General features: G+C 43.6%; 1 protein-coding gene across 35 annotated transcripts in view; it reads right to left on the bottom strand.

Annotated features, from left to right (window-relative positions):
* The window catches only part of Sgip1 (SH3GL interacting endocytic adaptor 1), a 194,846-nt gene extending 183,084 nt beyond the window's left edge, over positions 1-11,762 (bottom strand). For 15 of the 35 annotated variants that reach the window (XM_075946064.1, XM_075946063.1, XM_075946071.1 and 12 more), the window contains exon 1: positions 10,366-10,578. In XM_075946064.1, coding sequence (XP_075802179.1) covers positions 10,366-10,375 — 10 coding nt within the window. In that variant the 5' untranslated portion in view covers positions 10,376-10,578. Of the gene's footprint in view, positions 1-10,365; positions 10,793-11,366 lie in introns of those variants that run through there. The other 20 variants (XM_075946073.1, XM_075946090.1, XM_075946078.1 and 17 more) reach the window with 13 other exon arrangements.
* Between the last annotated feature and the right edge of the window lie 4,092 nt (positions 11,763-15,854).

Genomic DNA, 15,854 nt, shown 5'->3' with positions numbered 1-15,854 from the left:
TTCTGACTTAATTCTTAAAACTTTTCATGTTAAATAACTACAACCACGAATTTCATATTCTTGATGGGGAAACAGATCCGCACGCTCTCTTCCCAAGGTCACTGACTTGAGATTTGACATAGGTCAGTCTGACCAAAGTCAGCAGTCTCCAGCACACTCTGTGGCCTTGGTAGCTGAAAAGGAATCTCTCATCAGCAAGGAGAAAGGGACTCTCGTATGTAAAGAGGGCACTTTTGTGTGGCCTTGACTGCACAGGACCAACTTGGATTTATTACTATAAATGGAAGGGGAGAACGGTGTGTAAAGGAAAGAAAATAACAAAAGGTTCTGTGTTGCGCAGGCAGAGCAGCGAGGGGCAGCTTCACAAGGGGCATCTTATCTCACAAGCAAGCCAACTAAGAAAGGAAGGGAGGGTCTGATTTCTAACCATCATGACCGGCTACACTGGAGGTAACATGGTTAAGTCTGGTCAGATGAGTTAGTGGGGGGACCAGAAGACTGGAAGGGTTATCTACAACTCTGAGAACCCATTGGGAATGAGAGTGTGGGGACAGGAATCAGGAAGGACTCCAAGCACTCACACGAGTTTAGTGACTAGGTATGTACCTCCACCACCTGCACGAGGGACAAGAGAAGCTGAGAGAGACTTGAAGGTTAAAGTCACAGCACAAAAGCAAGAACTTCCCCTGCTTGAAGGATTAGAGCGTTTCTTGCCATTGTTGCTGTAGTTCGTGTTATGGGTAATTTTTCATCTCCTTTTCAGTAACTCACTGTGAGCATCTGTGGGGTGGGAATGCACGGCTAGACCACCCGCATTCTGGTTTTTGTCATTCTATTTTTACTCCGGGAAATTGGCCATGGGAGGAAACACAAAGTGATAGGCCATGTGCCGGCTCCAACCAATTCACACAAGTGTCCTGGAAGAAGACGTCAAGATAGTTGTTGAAGCCAGAGAGAAAGACAGTTGGGATTGATTAAGGATGCTGGCCATAGTCAAAATCAGAGCTGCCTATCATGGAGACACAGAATAAAGGATGTTAGAAAATGCTAATAAATTGAAAGTGGGTAGGGGGAAATGTATAAGGCCTGTCTGCAGAGGCGGTGAGGCCACCTTCTCTATGACAGGAAGAGTGGCAAGAAGCAGCATTAAGCCTCTGAAAATCAACTAGTAACCTCAGGGGTAGAGCCCAGAGAAACAGTGCATGCACACCAGCCTCTTTCGGATATTTTCATATTCATCATCTCAGCGTGTTTTCAAAAATGACTCTGGGAGGTGGGGACCAGCTCTGCTCCTACCTCATGTACGGGGCAGTGCCAGCACTCACTCAAGGTCACACAGCTGGTGGGGGGTTCAAGGCTTGCCCTTCTTTTCACAGGCGCTGACAGCCGGTGCATAAGCTCACAGAGGAAAGCGCTATAAATGGCCACATTGTATGTGTGCTCAGTAGAACGATGACCTCAGGGACACATTCATTTGTGTGTCTTTTGGCAGTCGCCCAACCAGCCTCAGCACCTTTGAACCTGAAAGACACCATGGGTTCCTTGTCTTTGTCTATCCACATTTTCGGAATCATGACTAAAATGAACTTTCATTTATCTTCCAGAGAGAATAAAGACCCTTGGATAAGTTGCCGCAGTTGGCGTTGGTTTCCTCAGCTATAAAACGAGGCTGGACCAGTTTTGGTTTAACCTTCAAATGATGGTGCACACTATCATATGTTCATGATAATAGCCCAAGCTTTCACAAGATGCCAGCGAAAACTGAGCTGTCCCGCTAAGGGAGAAAGGGGCTTTTGTTCATGGTGAGAAGCAGGTTTTCTATAAAATGTTTTGTAGAATGCAAGCTGTGAAAGTTTAGAGTCTCCGGGAAGAGTGACACCACAGTGTGACCCTTGTCACCATCAAGTCCAGGAAAGACAATGAGTGCTACTGAAAGGAACAGAGCACACTGCTAAGTTAGGGGCCTTCTTCAAGCTGATGACTGGTTCCAAGGACCAACGCTAGGTGACGAAACCAACTTCCTTAGTTGGAAGGAAATGCCACACTGAGTCTCACCAGCCTGCTGCTTGCATGCTGGAGGCCCAGACTTCCCAGTCACACCATTAGACACAGAAAGAGTTCTTGACTGGAAGCCAAAGTCTAGCTAATGATGCCCATAGTTGTTCTGCTTAGCAAAGCCTCTTCATCTCACTGAGCCCCGGTTCCTGTTTGTAATAAGTATGGTTACAGGTGCTTTTTTCCCCCACACACAGAGGCTGTGGGATTGCAATGTGTGTGAGAAGGTAGTGTCTCACAAGACACGATGCCAGACTCCAGGTTTCTAAAGACAGTGACTGCAGCTGGCCTCTTTCCCCTCTTGTTTTTAGTGTAAGTATAGTATCTGAGACTAACAGGAAAGCTCCAAGTGGACCTGGAGAAATTTTGAGTTGTGTCATTCACCATTGAATGCACTGTACCTTGAACAAGTTGCCTGGCAACTAGTACGCATCCAATACCTAAGTTGTAAACCATATGCTCATTTGAGTGAATTGCTTGAAGAATAAAATAATTTTATTAATTCTTCCAGAATTTCATACAAGCATACAATGAATTTTGATCATATTCATTCCGTGCTTCTCCCACTAATTCCTTTCACATCCATTCCCAAACCTTCCCCCCACTCACAACATCATATCCTCTTAAACAAAACACAAAAATCATTTTAATAACTCAATGAGTCCAAAACGTGCTGTCTATATACTCACAGATGTGGGGACATCTACTGGAGCATGGTCTACCAACCAAGGACCACACCCCTAAAGAAACCCGACTCCCTTCCCCTCGCAGTTATGAACTGTCAGTAACTCCTCAGTGAAGGGTAGTGGCTTCTCACCTCCTTACCCCCTTATGCAAAGGCCTTTGAGACACAACTGAGAGCTCATTTGACAAGTGATCCTGGTTCTGAAAGAGTCTTATCATATAGCATAACCTCTCTTTATTGGATAGGTTCAAGCTTAGCTGAATGTTCAGCTCCGTGGATTTGGAATGATGAATGAAGACAAGAACATGACATACATCCGTTTACTTAAAAGTGTGGGAAGAATAAGTTCAAGAGGCACCATTATCAGGCCTTCAGTGTATTGACCTGATGATTGACCTAACCTCCTACAAATCCAACAGTCGTACGTATGGAAATGTTGATTGGCTTAATCTTGTGCAGATCTTACACAGCTGTCTAAGTTAGTGTTCTACTGCTGTGAAGAGACACCATGATGATGGCAATTACTATAAAAGAAAGAATTTAATTATGAGTTTGCTTATAGTTCAGAGGGGCAGTCCTTTATCAACATGGCAGGAAGCAATTCAGCATGCTAGAGCAGTACCTGAGAGTTATATCCTGATCCACTGGCAGAAAGACTTTGAGAAACCTCAAAGTCCACTCTTAGTAACACACCTCCTCCAACAAGGACACACCTCCTCCAACAAGGACACACCTCCTCCAACAAGGACACACCTCCACCAACAAGGACACACCTCTTCCAACAAGGACACACCTCCTCCAACAAGGACACCTCTTCCAATAAGGACACACCTCCTCCAACAAGGACACACCTCCACCAACAAGGACACACCTCCTCCAACAAGGACACACCTCCTTCAACAAGGACACACCTCCTCCGACCAGGACACACCTCCACCAACAAGGACACACCTCCTAACCTTTCTATTTCTTTCAAACAGTTCCACTCCCTGGAGACTAGGCATACACATGTATGAGTCTATAGGGGCCACTCTTATGCAAACCACAACAACAGGCAACCATAGCTGCTGTGTATCCATCAGTGTATTGGTCTTGTCATGTCCAGGAGACACAGTTGTGTTCTGATACTCCCTAACCGCTGTCTCTTTCTGCCTCCTCTTCTGTGATATTCCTTGACTCTTAAGGTAAGAGGTGTGATAGAGATATCCCATTCATGGCTTTGTGATATTCCTTGACTCTTGAGGGAAGAGGTGTGATAGAGATGTCTCATTCACTGCTTTGTCCTCCAGACACTTGTTCTCTATGTTTTTACTAGTTCTATACATAATCTTAATGGATAAAGAAATAGTTCTATATTAGGCTCTATAGGTGACAGGTACATAGATGCTTTTGTCTTCTAGTACAGCAAAGATGCAAACCTAACCTGTGGCATGCATACAGAAAAACAACAGAAAAGTATTATAATAATGCATTTGAGTTCACTGTGTGCCAGGCATACACTCTGAGTTTGGAGAAAGAAGAGTCTAGCCTTGAAGTTCAATCTTGGAGGGAGAAAATGTGGGAGACTCCAATCATTCAGCAGTGGCAATGGGTTCTTAGAGCTGGGCACTTTAGATATAGGACGGATCAATCATCTCATTCTGTCAAGAGGAAACACAGCCTAGAATGTAAAGCGATTTCCTCAAGGCATCCAGCCAAGCAGTCCCGGCACTTAGATTCACACTCAAGTATGACTTCTGGAACCAAACTCTCTATATGCAAAAGCCCAAACTCCAGAAGTTCGGTGAATACACTAAACTCCTAATATAGAAAAATTCTCTATTTAGGAACAAATTGGCCTCTGCAAAACCTCATATTCTATGATGCTATCATTGCAAAGAAGACCAACACATTGCTCAAATGTATACTCATTGATACTTATCTATCCATTTTAAGCTAGTTTCCATCATAGCCAGGCTTGGTATTAAAGCAGAAAAGAGGAAAAAGAACACAGGAAGGGAATGCTAGAGGGAAAATGAAGGAAGGGAAAACACAAATATCAGGGAGGCAGCCAGTGTATTGATAAAAATTTATTTGTATAGGTGTAGCACAATGTGTTTCCTTCTATCATGGACTCATTTCTTTGGAATGAATTACCCAAATGATTCAAGCTCAGTGCATAGTCTCAAATAAATTACCTCTTTTAGTACTTTATAAGACTGTCTAACTTCCTAATTGTGCTGTGTTTGTAAGTTTCGTGTCTCTAGTGAGAACATAAATTTGATCATTTATTTTTCACATGTACCATGTACAGTATGTAGTTCTAAGGGCTATTTATTTATATCTAGTTTTGTTCATTTATTCAATGAATAAATGTATTAGGCCTTCACTAGGTATGAAAGCTACAGTGGTGGACATGGTAGACCAGATATCTGTCTTTAAGAGCTTTCCTTCAAGTCCTAACTTCAGCGTTGGGACTTTGTGGCCCAAAAAGTGTGTTTGGCATTTGGGGATAACAAGAACAAAAGGGAAATCCTGATGAGGAGTGGAGGTTTTGCAGAAATCCTAAGGGAATTAGTTATTCTACAAGCTATGAAAAATGATTTTTGCAAAGCAAGAGCTAGAATGGAGAAAAAAGTCTATTCTAAATACTAAGAGGCATTTAGGATGATTATCAATGTTAATGAAGCACTAGCTGAACCTGAAGAAGACAGCAGGCTACAGCATACAAGCTCATGCAGACTGGATTCAAAGAGAAATGGAAGGGATGGAAATTTCAAACAAGGAAGTTCATGATATAAGGTATTCAAATATAGATGTTTTATATATTATAAATAATTTTTTTAAATATAGAGTATTTCTAGTATCCTACAGAAGCAATGAACTAATATTCAGATTCCAAGAATAGAGTCTCATTCCTTCCATATCTATAGTACTTCTTCAGTAGCTGTTCCATTGGTAAGTAAGCTATGCTGCACCCATTGTAATATGAATGGTCAGTGCACAAACAGACTAGTCCCAATGCCTTTACCCACCCCTGCTTCCTCCCCAGGGGACCCTGTCTTCAACACGCTTCCTCTTCCTTTCTGTCCATGACCACCTCTTCATATGACCAATTTCAATATAGGGTTCTAAGACAGAGAAGTTAAAACACACCATACCCCATTAAATATGATCTCCAATTCCTTTCTAGCCATCTCAGTAAAATCTCTCCCTGTCTTCATTCCACTTGGGAATTTATGGAATGACCTTTCAACTGGACGGTGGTTCCTATAGAAAGTGGAATTAAGAAAGGGAGAGTCACAAGAACGGAACTAGAAAGTCAAACTGAACATAATTGAAAACCGACAGTATTATCACAAGTCTCTAAAGCTTCATATGTGAAATAGTTTCTGGAGATGCCTTCAAATTTTGTCTCTAGCTCCTCGTTTTCTTCTAATTAAGTTTCCTGTGCTAATAATTGACGTAGATAAGCCAAGTGGGAAGACTCAGAACAATATCCAAAAGCAATACTTGAAATTAAAAGCACATTGAAGGTCATCACTCCCTTCTGCTGTATCGCTGTGATAGCTGTCGTGTTCATGGCAAGGATTTAGCATTCAGTCAGAAGCTGGGCTAATCGCTGCTGGTGGACTCGTCTATGACTACATATTCTTTTCAGAGATTTGAAGCTGCCCAGTGGGGTTGGAGAAGAACTAACAGTCTCTTCCCAACTTGCACCTGAAGGTGGAGAGAAGTTACGTAAATGACGGAGTGAGTATTAGAATCTCAGATGCACGCTTAGATTTATTAAAGTAACCTCACCATTTAAGGGAGGGGAATCGGTAGCATTTGAGGCACTCTCTCTAAAACCTATGAGCTAACTATAAAATGAGCACTCTTCTTCAAAAGGCTTTGTTCCCTTTCTTTTTTTATTATCACATCAAAGAATTTTCCAAATAGAAAATTCCATTTCTAGAGTTTACAGGTTTATTGCAGCAACAGATGTTCAGCTAATCTCAAATTGGACAAAAATCATCTAAGTAATCATTTGGGGCATAAAAAGCACTAATCAGGAATGAAAAGGTTCTGCCAGCAGTCATATTTTAAGTAGAGAGGAACAGAATATGCAACTGCAGAAACAAAGGCTTGTTTTTCAGGGTGGCGGACATGCCTGTTCCTCTACAAAGGAAAAAGTTCTTAGATCATGAGTTTTGTTAAACGGACTTGAGTTCAAATTCCTCTACCGTGGGTATTTTTCTTCCTGTGACAATGCCTTCTTTTTAATTTTTTTTTAAATCTGGAAAACGTATCATAAAATGTTCGATTAATGAGGCACCTATGCAGACATGTCTGTGAGTAGCAAATAAATTAAAACATACTCGTCACCTTGAATTGAAACTAAATCCTTACAAGCATGCTTTTTCCTTTCAAAGCCGTCCTACAGAATGAACCCATTGGCACGGGGAAGATGATGTTTTGAATATAGCAGCACCTAGGAGCCTGAAGATGGAATTCTAAACATAGAACACTTATTAGTTCTGCATGGGACAAGAAACGTACTTAACAGCCGGCCTCAGAAATAAAAATATTTCAATGGAACGTAGCTTACTTTCAGTTCTCTTAGGAAAGACTTTATTTAATCCCATTTAAGATTTTTAATAATAACCTATCAAAGAGTAGCACCTGACTTGCTGTCATAACCACACTGACTGCATCTTAGCATCACCACTGCACAGACCCATAGCTCTAGTGTCCTCTGCTTACCACCTCGTCCCTCACTCCCACACTGCATCCGAGCAGCATCATGTAGTTTCCATCAACAAAGAAACAACTCGAGACCCACCGCTGGCAAAAAACAGAGAATTCAGGAAGCAACAACTCAAGTCTCTTCAAAGATATTGAAACAGAGCCACGGAGACACACACTGCTGCTGAGCTGTAAACAGAGCCTGCAGTTACGATGCTGCCTCTGGCAGTATTAGAACAAGAGGGAGGTGGTACCATTCCTCATCTAAGACCAGGCCTTCCAAAAGACACTGGGTGAAGGAAGCCTATATCCTGTTCCAGATAGACACACGCATGAATTGGAATCATGAGCTATTCGACTAAATACGTATTTATTCTTGTTTCCCACAAAACAGAGGAGGGATGGAAAAGTTGCCCTGCAAGCTTCCTCAAAGCAGTGGACAGGAAGACTGCAGCAGGATAGTGATGCACACGCAGACGCACACAGGAGAAACGACTGCCTCCCCTCTTTAGCACTGTGTTTATGTGCATGACTGCACATGCAAGAGTGACTGTGTGTATGTGGCACACAGGAACTGGTTGAGAACAGACTGCGTAGACGTTCGGTGGTGCAAACCTCACAGGACATGCTGGCATTTCAGCAGACAGATGCCACGGCAGCATTCCGGGCACCTTTTGGGGGCTCCTTAGTTTTCCAAGGTGACTGTGGTTTGTGCAACAGCCTGGCTTCCTGTTGAGGCGAGTTCAGTGGACATAACTGCCAAATCACATCTTCAGAGTAAGAGCAGTTTAGAGAAGGGGTTCTGGGATGCAGCACCAGAAATCTACACAGACATGGCTAAAAAGGACTGGCAACGTGGTTGGAAGGCCACTGACAGGCCAATAGGTTTCTGGTTAAGGCTCCTACCAGTTTTTTCCAAGGTCACTGAACAATTAATAGGAGACCATTGAGATAGGAATTATGGGTAGAGAGCATTTATTGGTTTCACATGAAATTTGAAAGCAGGGGACACACTCATCTACTTGCTCCCCCAAAGGCTCAATAGAAACAACTGTACCCAGAGTGTCACCTCTGATCCCAACCAGTGCGAAGATAGCATCCTCCATGAGATAAATTTGACAAGCTAGCCGTGGTGCTACTTCGGCTCCAAAACCAGTCTTTGTTAGAGTTCCCCTTTCAGTTTCTGCTGCTCAGCTCAGCTGTAGCTCAGAGCTTCGAGCTGGTGTTCCGGATGGCACAACAGACCTGATTACCAGGAGAAGCACTAATGAGCGTCAGGACACGCTACCAGCCCCAGATAACTCATGAGACAGTTTCAAGGCGAGAGTAAAAGGAAAGGTCCTCCGGTTCCCTATGGAAGGCTAGAATTGAATTGGAATGTACGCAGATGCATGTTAACGGACCCCACATAAAATTTAGCTGAAAAAAAAAAACATGGTACTCTTATAGACAAGGTTATTTTTTCCGATGAAGGTAAGTCATATGGGCTTTGAATGAAAACTATGTAAGTTGTATTCTTTCTGCTTGTCTTGCTTTGCTATTCAAAGATTAAATTCATTTTGAATTAACCAAAACTGATTTAACCTTAGTCTTAACAATTATCACTTAGCTCTCTGAAAATGAGAGCAGGTTCTAAACAGAATGATATCCTGACTCCTTTTAAGGCCACTTCCCCAAATCTGCGAGCTTCTGCCCCAGAATTCTTCACTCCCTCAAATCACACTAATGACATTTGACATGATATGAGAGAGAGAGAGAGAGAGAGAGAGAGAGAGAGAGAGAGAGAGAGAGAGAGAGAGATTCATTTCCCCCAAATGAGTACAGGCTACATTGCAGGTTTTACTGAAACCATCTTCTTTTTATTCCAGTTTAGTGGATTTCTAAGGTCCACTGCCCAGCCACAACTAGTAGGACGGACCTTGACTTAAATGTGGCCTCTCTTGTCATCTCAATGGCTTATTTGAGAGCCATTATGCACTGGATTCTGCATTATAAAACCCAGCCTGGGTGCAACATTTCTGCCTGTCATCTTAGGAAAGGCCAGGAGTTTTGCGCCATCCTGTAGTAAGAAAACAGAAAATCGAAGCCAGCATAGAGAGCTCCCTGATTCTTCTCTGACCAATTTGTTGCTTTTGCTGAGGTGATATTGGCTGTCACTATCTCAGGCGAGAAAGGCAAGTTAGTAGAATAATACCTAGTTTAAATAGCATCTTGTAAGGAAAATATCCCTCCTCACACTTAATGTTAAATGTACTAAGAAACTCAGCAAATAACCATTTGATGTTTAGCTAAGGGCCCTCTCCTTTCTGAACCAGTATGATCCTGATGAAGGAGCCAAGAGGCCCAGGTGTTTTTCTTAGAGCCCTCATGCTGTAATGACAGCCCCCAGAAAACTCCAGTTTATGAACCAAATTTGTTGCACCCCTCGCTCCAATATCATAATGCAAACCCCAGAGATAAAAATATCTTCTGAGATACGGAAACAGTTCACTGAAAACGACAGCATGTGGAAAACTCGGCCCATGACCTCTCCTGTCTAATGTCAATTTCTGAAAACAAGTTTCCATTGCAAAGATTTAACCAGTGTGCTTTCAGGAACCTAACACACACACACACACAAACACACACACACGCACACACACACACATCCTTATCTTTTTTGCTCCAACTTGTTTGGCCTTTGAGCATCTTCCTAGCTGTCTCAGCTCCCTGAGCTGTGGAGCTCTGAGCTAGGCAGAATCCCTGTGGTTTGATTCCATTAGTCTCAACCCTGGCCGGTGGCAAGCAAGCTGTCTTAGCTGCTCGCAAAAACCCTGGCAGCCGGGTTCTAGACACAGTCACGGGCTGCATGCATTCTTCCATACTGGTCTATCCAAATCATGCCTGGAGTCAGCCAACCACAGCAGTGGGAATCCTACCTTCCATCATGGTGGCAGAATTGCATTCCTTAATTTCCAAGGAGTCAGAAAAAACACAGGAGGATACGCTTCCAGGTCCCAGCTAAGTCCTCACAATGCCGCTGCTGAGGTCTGCTCTGCTTACTGCCAAGCCAAAGGAGACAGTGTTAACCCGAAAGACAGGCCATGGATGCTGCTGGTGCTGCTTCACCTACAAGCTCCCAGGAAGATGCTGAGAGAGAAAGGCAGAGAACAGCAAGCCGGCGAGCTGCACTGCCTGCACTGCCTCGGCCAATCCCTTCAGCTCTGGACCGCGTCACATGGTAGCCAGCCTGCATCTCCTGACACAATACCCCCGGAGAGCGCACGGAACCCATTTCCCGTCCCCATTCCTCGCCACCCCCACCGCCTCCCGCTCCTCTCCAAAAACACAGCCCCTTCCCCACCTGGTGACGCACTTCCCCCGCCCCTCCTCGTGGTCCCCGCAAGCCTATTGCGGCTCCCGGGTGCCCGATGATCTGTGTGCCACCGTGACTGGGGACGCCAAAGAGAAAGGAGCCCAGGAAGCTGAGCTGCCCAGGGGTTTTTTTTGTTTGTTTGTTTTTCTCTTTTATTTATTTTTTAAAGAAAAAAAACTTCTCAATAATTTCAGGTCTTGGCAACGCACTTTTACATTTCCATTCCAACCTCATTTTGACCTGAAGGAATTTCAAATGTCAGCACCTGGCTTCTGCGCACATCTGTCATCTGTGGCTGGCTAGTGCTTTCTCTCTCCTTCCACCCCAGTCCCCGCGCCCCGTCTCCCTGTCTGTGTCTCTCTGTCTCTCTGTGTGTCTCTCCCTCTCATTCACGAGAGAAAAATCAATCCGCTGACGTCACATCATAAACAACCATCCCCCAAAGGATGATGCAGAAAAAAAAAATTCACCCCAGCTGCCTTGAAAAGAGGCAGGAAATTAATTGCGCATGACATGCCCAAGGGCTGGGAACTGTCATTAAAACAAAGAAACAAAAGAACCCACCCGATCCGGGCTCTGGAATCAAACCGGCGATGCGCCAGCTCATTTCTGGGGCGAGAGGCGGGAGTGAGGGGCTGAAGGCAGAAGCCTAAGCCTTGGCCACCGCAGGCATAAGATTGCTGTCTCCTCCCACGCTCTGGGCTCTGCAGCCGCGACCCCGGGCTGCGGGTCCCACCGCCACCCCCGCCGCCACCGCGTCCTCCCTCCGAGCTGGGCCGCCACAGGCCCCAGGTGAGGGGCCTCTCTCACAGCCTTGGCTACAGTTGCCAACTGCAGCCCCCACTACAGGGTTTTAGGAGAGACGCGCCTCCTGCGATCTTGAGTCGCCTCGGAGCCCAGACGTTCAACCCCGGAGGAAATCCAGAGGGTGGCAACCGTTCCAGGTTGCGCTGGAAGAATGGGCGGAGCCCGGGGCTTGGCAACTTGCTGGGATGGGATTCGCCTGCCCTGGAAGGGTTCAGACACAATGTCTGGTTGAGTTGAGGGTCTGTCACCTGATTGCTCTCCAGAGACCTGTGAGTCCTTCAAAGGGACTCCCAGGCACGTTGTTCTGCGATCCTAGGTTTAACAAGACCAGACAGCCAAGCATAAATAAATGGTATCGAGTAGAGGAGGCCTATGAGAAGGAGGGAGAAAAAGATGAAGAGGGACGGAAGGCTAGAGAGTCTTTTTGAAACAGGGAATAGCAGGATTGGGGTTACAAGAATTCCCTTATTGAAGATCGGGTCTGAGTCTCTAACAGCAACAGCGCTGAGCGTTTATAACACCTTCAGTCAATATTACCCATACAGTCCGGATTACTTCCAAGGGAAGATGGGATACTGGTGGCCGTGAAAAAATAAAGAACACAGCTAAAGGAGGCCAAGCAAGAAGCAAATTAGTCAAAATCAAAAAGCAACTCAGTTCCTTAGCCACTTACAAGATTTTCTTAATTGAAAAATAATCATTGTTTCCCCTGGAGGACACATATTTCAATGACCTCTGCATTTCAAAAGTAAAGTCTCTGGAGAGACGTTCTTGCTTGTGAGTTTTTCCGTGTCTATGAGGCAGGAGGGTTTTAAAAGGAAGGAGATTACAAAATAAAACATGCCTTCAGAACAACTTGATGTGCTCTAAAAACTGCAGGGCGTTATTGCATAAAGGCTGTGTGTGTGTGTGTGTGTGTGTGTGTGTGTGTGTGTGTGTATGTGTGTTTAGCAAATTATTTTAGTGAAGGCTAAGAACCAGCGTGCATACTGGTGTTAAACATAATGAGATGAAATTGTGTGTCTTTTTCACTGAGGTCTGGGAACCTAGGCCAGTCATGCAACTCTGGGCATTGGTTTCTTACCTATAAAATGGAGATTGTAATAATACCAAGTTCACAAGCCTATAAACCAGCAGCTCTCAACCTGTGGGTCAAGCCCCCCCCCACACCACTTGCGGGTGAGTGACCCTTTCACGGGGCTCGCCTAAGACCATCGGAAAACACAGATATTTACATCTGCAAGTCATAACAGTAGCAAAATTACAGTTATGAAGTAGCAATGAAAATGGTTGAAAAGCAATGGTTTTATGGTTGGGGTCACTAGAAGGGTTAGTGTTGTGTCTGGAGCCTTGTATGTCCCCCTTGTTAGCTTTGCAGAATTGGTGTCATTGATCCTTGAAGGGCTGGTGCATGTATCAGAGGTCGCAGCCAGAGAATTGCAGGCGAAGGGAGAGCCATGCACACTGAGACCAGCAGTGAAAGATTAGGCAAGGCAGAGGGCCAGTTTGCTGGATAGAGATACCTGAAAGCAGCCGAAGAGAAAGTAGAGGCAAACATGATTCATTGGGGAAAATCCGAAAAGGATGGAAGTTTAGGAGAGTTGATGAAAAGAAATGGAATGAACTTGGGGTAGAAGCTATAAAAAATAAGAAACTCTGAATGTGGATGGTCAGGTAGAGTCTGGAGATGAGTGGGAGGAGGAAATGCAGGAGGTGGAGCAAAGTGGAAGATAATGAAGGAGCTTATCAGGCTCTGTAGCCAGCCCTGGCTCCAGGGAGCTGAGCAGACTGCTCACAGTTACTACAGCTCACACTAGTTAGCTTTTAGGGTTGTAGCAAGCCCAATAAGACAGAAAGCAAGCTCAAAGATTCTTGTTCAGAATATAGTTTGAACGTTTTTAATGCACATAGAAACATTGTGCATACTTATGAAACATGATGTAACATGTAAGTACTTATATAACATGTTTAGTGATTAGATCAAGGTAACTCACACATCTGCCACCTCAAGAAATCTGTGTGTGTGAGTGTGTGTGTGTGTGTGTGTGTGTATGAGAGAGAGAGAGAGAGAGAGAGAGAGAGAGAGAGAGAGAGAGAGAGAGAGATTAAAGATCTTTCCTTCTAGCTGTTTAGAAGTAGACAGCTATGACCAACCACAATGGCTTGACTGCATCACAGACTGCTAGAAGTTACTCTTATCAACTGCTCCCACACACACCTGTTAACCATCTTCCCTTCATTTGTACCCTTAACACTTTCCAGTTGCCAATAACACTATTCTCCTCTCTACATCAGTCAAATAAAACGCTTAGCTTCTGCATTTTATGAGAATATGTGGGGTTTATCTTTCTGTATATGCCTGATGTATGTCATTTAATCTAATGCCCTGCAAGAAAGTTATAAGAAAGTAGCTGAAGTTCATTTTTATTACTGAATAATTCATTGTATATGTATACACATTTTCCTTATCTGCTCATTTGTTGATGGGCTCTTAGGCTGATTCCATATGTAAATAATAAAGTAATGCCCTGGTAGGTGGGGAGGTCTCTTTAACATATTAGTTTCCTTCTTTGTGGATGTATACCCAGTGGCAGAACTACTGTGGCAGTCCTCTGTCAAAGTTGAGCAAGCTTTGCATCATTTTTGTAATTGCATTTCCACTATCAGAGTGCAAGAGATCTCCTTCCTCTGCACTGCATCAACATCTATTATACTTTTGTCTTATTGTTAACAGACAATTTTAAGTGGTTTTGTATTTCCCTCATAATTACTTGGATTGAGCATCTTTCATTTGTTTCCTGGATATTTATATATCTTCTTTTAATAGATGTTGATTCAGAATATTTGGTCAACAGCTTTGTTATGTTTATAGGAAAAACAAAATTGTAGATACAATTGCCCTAGAAGGAGCAACACAAAGGTGTGCAGCAAAAGTGGTCAGGTCAGTCCTGAGGCCCGATACACTTCTCTCCAGCTTTATCAGCTGCTTGTCTTGTGCCCTTTTTAAAAAGACAGTGTTATTACCAATTATAAGAACATCCAAGGAACAAAGTTGTGTTTCACATTGAAAATTTACTCAAATATGTTGTCAGAAAAGATCTAATACCTCAATTGTTTTTCCTCCTAGATTTTTTTTTTTTAGGAAAACAAGATTTTGCTCAAGAACATAAGTAGCATTTTAGATTATGCCTGAATTTCCTTTCTTTGGGTGATATCTTTCTCCTTTATGACAAGCCCCAAAGAAGAATTTCTTGCTGCTGAAATGATAGGATGTTTCTTACAAATCTGAAATTGCAGCCAAAAGTTCTTGGAAAATATAGGCTCAACTGCTGGCCAGCATCAGAACGCAAGCACTGCCTGGGAGCCCTGTCCCGGATGATGAAGACAAACCAGGGTCACACTAGGCTCACAGAATGTTTTTAGTGAGTCAAAGACCAACAACCTAAGTGCTGATGTCACTAGATACTGCGTTCTCTTGCTGAAATAAGGTGCATATTGTGATACCTCATTAGTTATCTGTGATTTAGAACCAGGTCCCAGATTCCAATTGGGATGATAGGTGTGTCTTTGATTCCAGTACTCCAGAGACAGAGGAGGCTGGAGCTGTGAGTTCAAGGCCAGCCAAGGCTACACAGTAAGACCCACTCTCAAAATGAATGAATAAATAAATAAATGAAAGAAGTCATATACCTATCACATTCTCAAGAGTTAGGTTTCTTTATTCCTTTTTAATTTTAGTATTTTAGGGGATTATTTGTTCCTAATTTTAAAAAAAAAGAAAGAAAGAAAGAAAGCAACAGGGCTGGAGAGATGGCTCTGTGGTTAAGAACACTGACTGCTCTTCCAGAGGACCCAGGTTCAATTCCCAGCACCCACGTGGAAACTCGCAACTGTCTGTAACTCCAGGATCCAACACTCTCATACAGACCTACATGCAGACAAAAAAAAAACCCAATAAAATAATTAAAAAGTACAAAAAAAAAAAAGAATGAGACGTGAGTCATGAAGGAGTTAGAAACGTTAACCCAAAGAGAAAGTATTCAAACATGTCTAGGTCTACATGTGCACATCTCCAAGGTGCTCATCTTAGTAGAACACTTGACTCTTGCTATTCTACTCTCTCCTTGGAGGCAGTCAACGACGGTAAAGGTGGAAATGTTTTCCAAGTACTGGGGTCAGCATTGTCACCTGAGGAGACCCAGTTCTGTGAGTCACCACGTTGAGAGACTCAAGTGTCTGCTTTGA

This window comes from Microtus pennsylvanicus, chromosome 13, assembly GCF_037038515.1.
Source record: "Microtus pennsylvanicus isolate mMicPen1 chromosome 13, mMicPen1.hap1, whole genome shotgun sequence".
Taxonomy (NCBI): domain Eukaryota; kingdom Metazoa; phylum Chordata; class Mammalia; order Rodentia; family Cricetidae; genus Microtus; species Microtus pennsylvanicus.
Note: the sequence above shows the minus strand (reverse complement) of the source record. Positions and strands in the feature narration are given on the sequence as shown.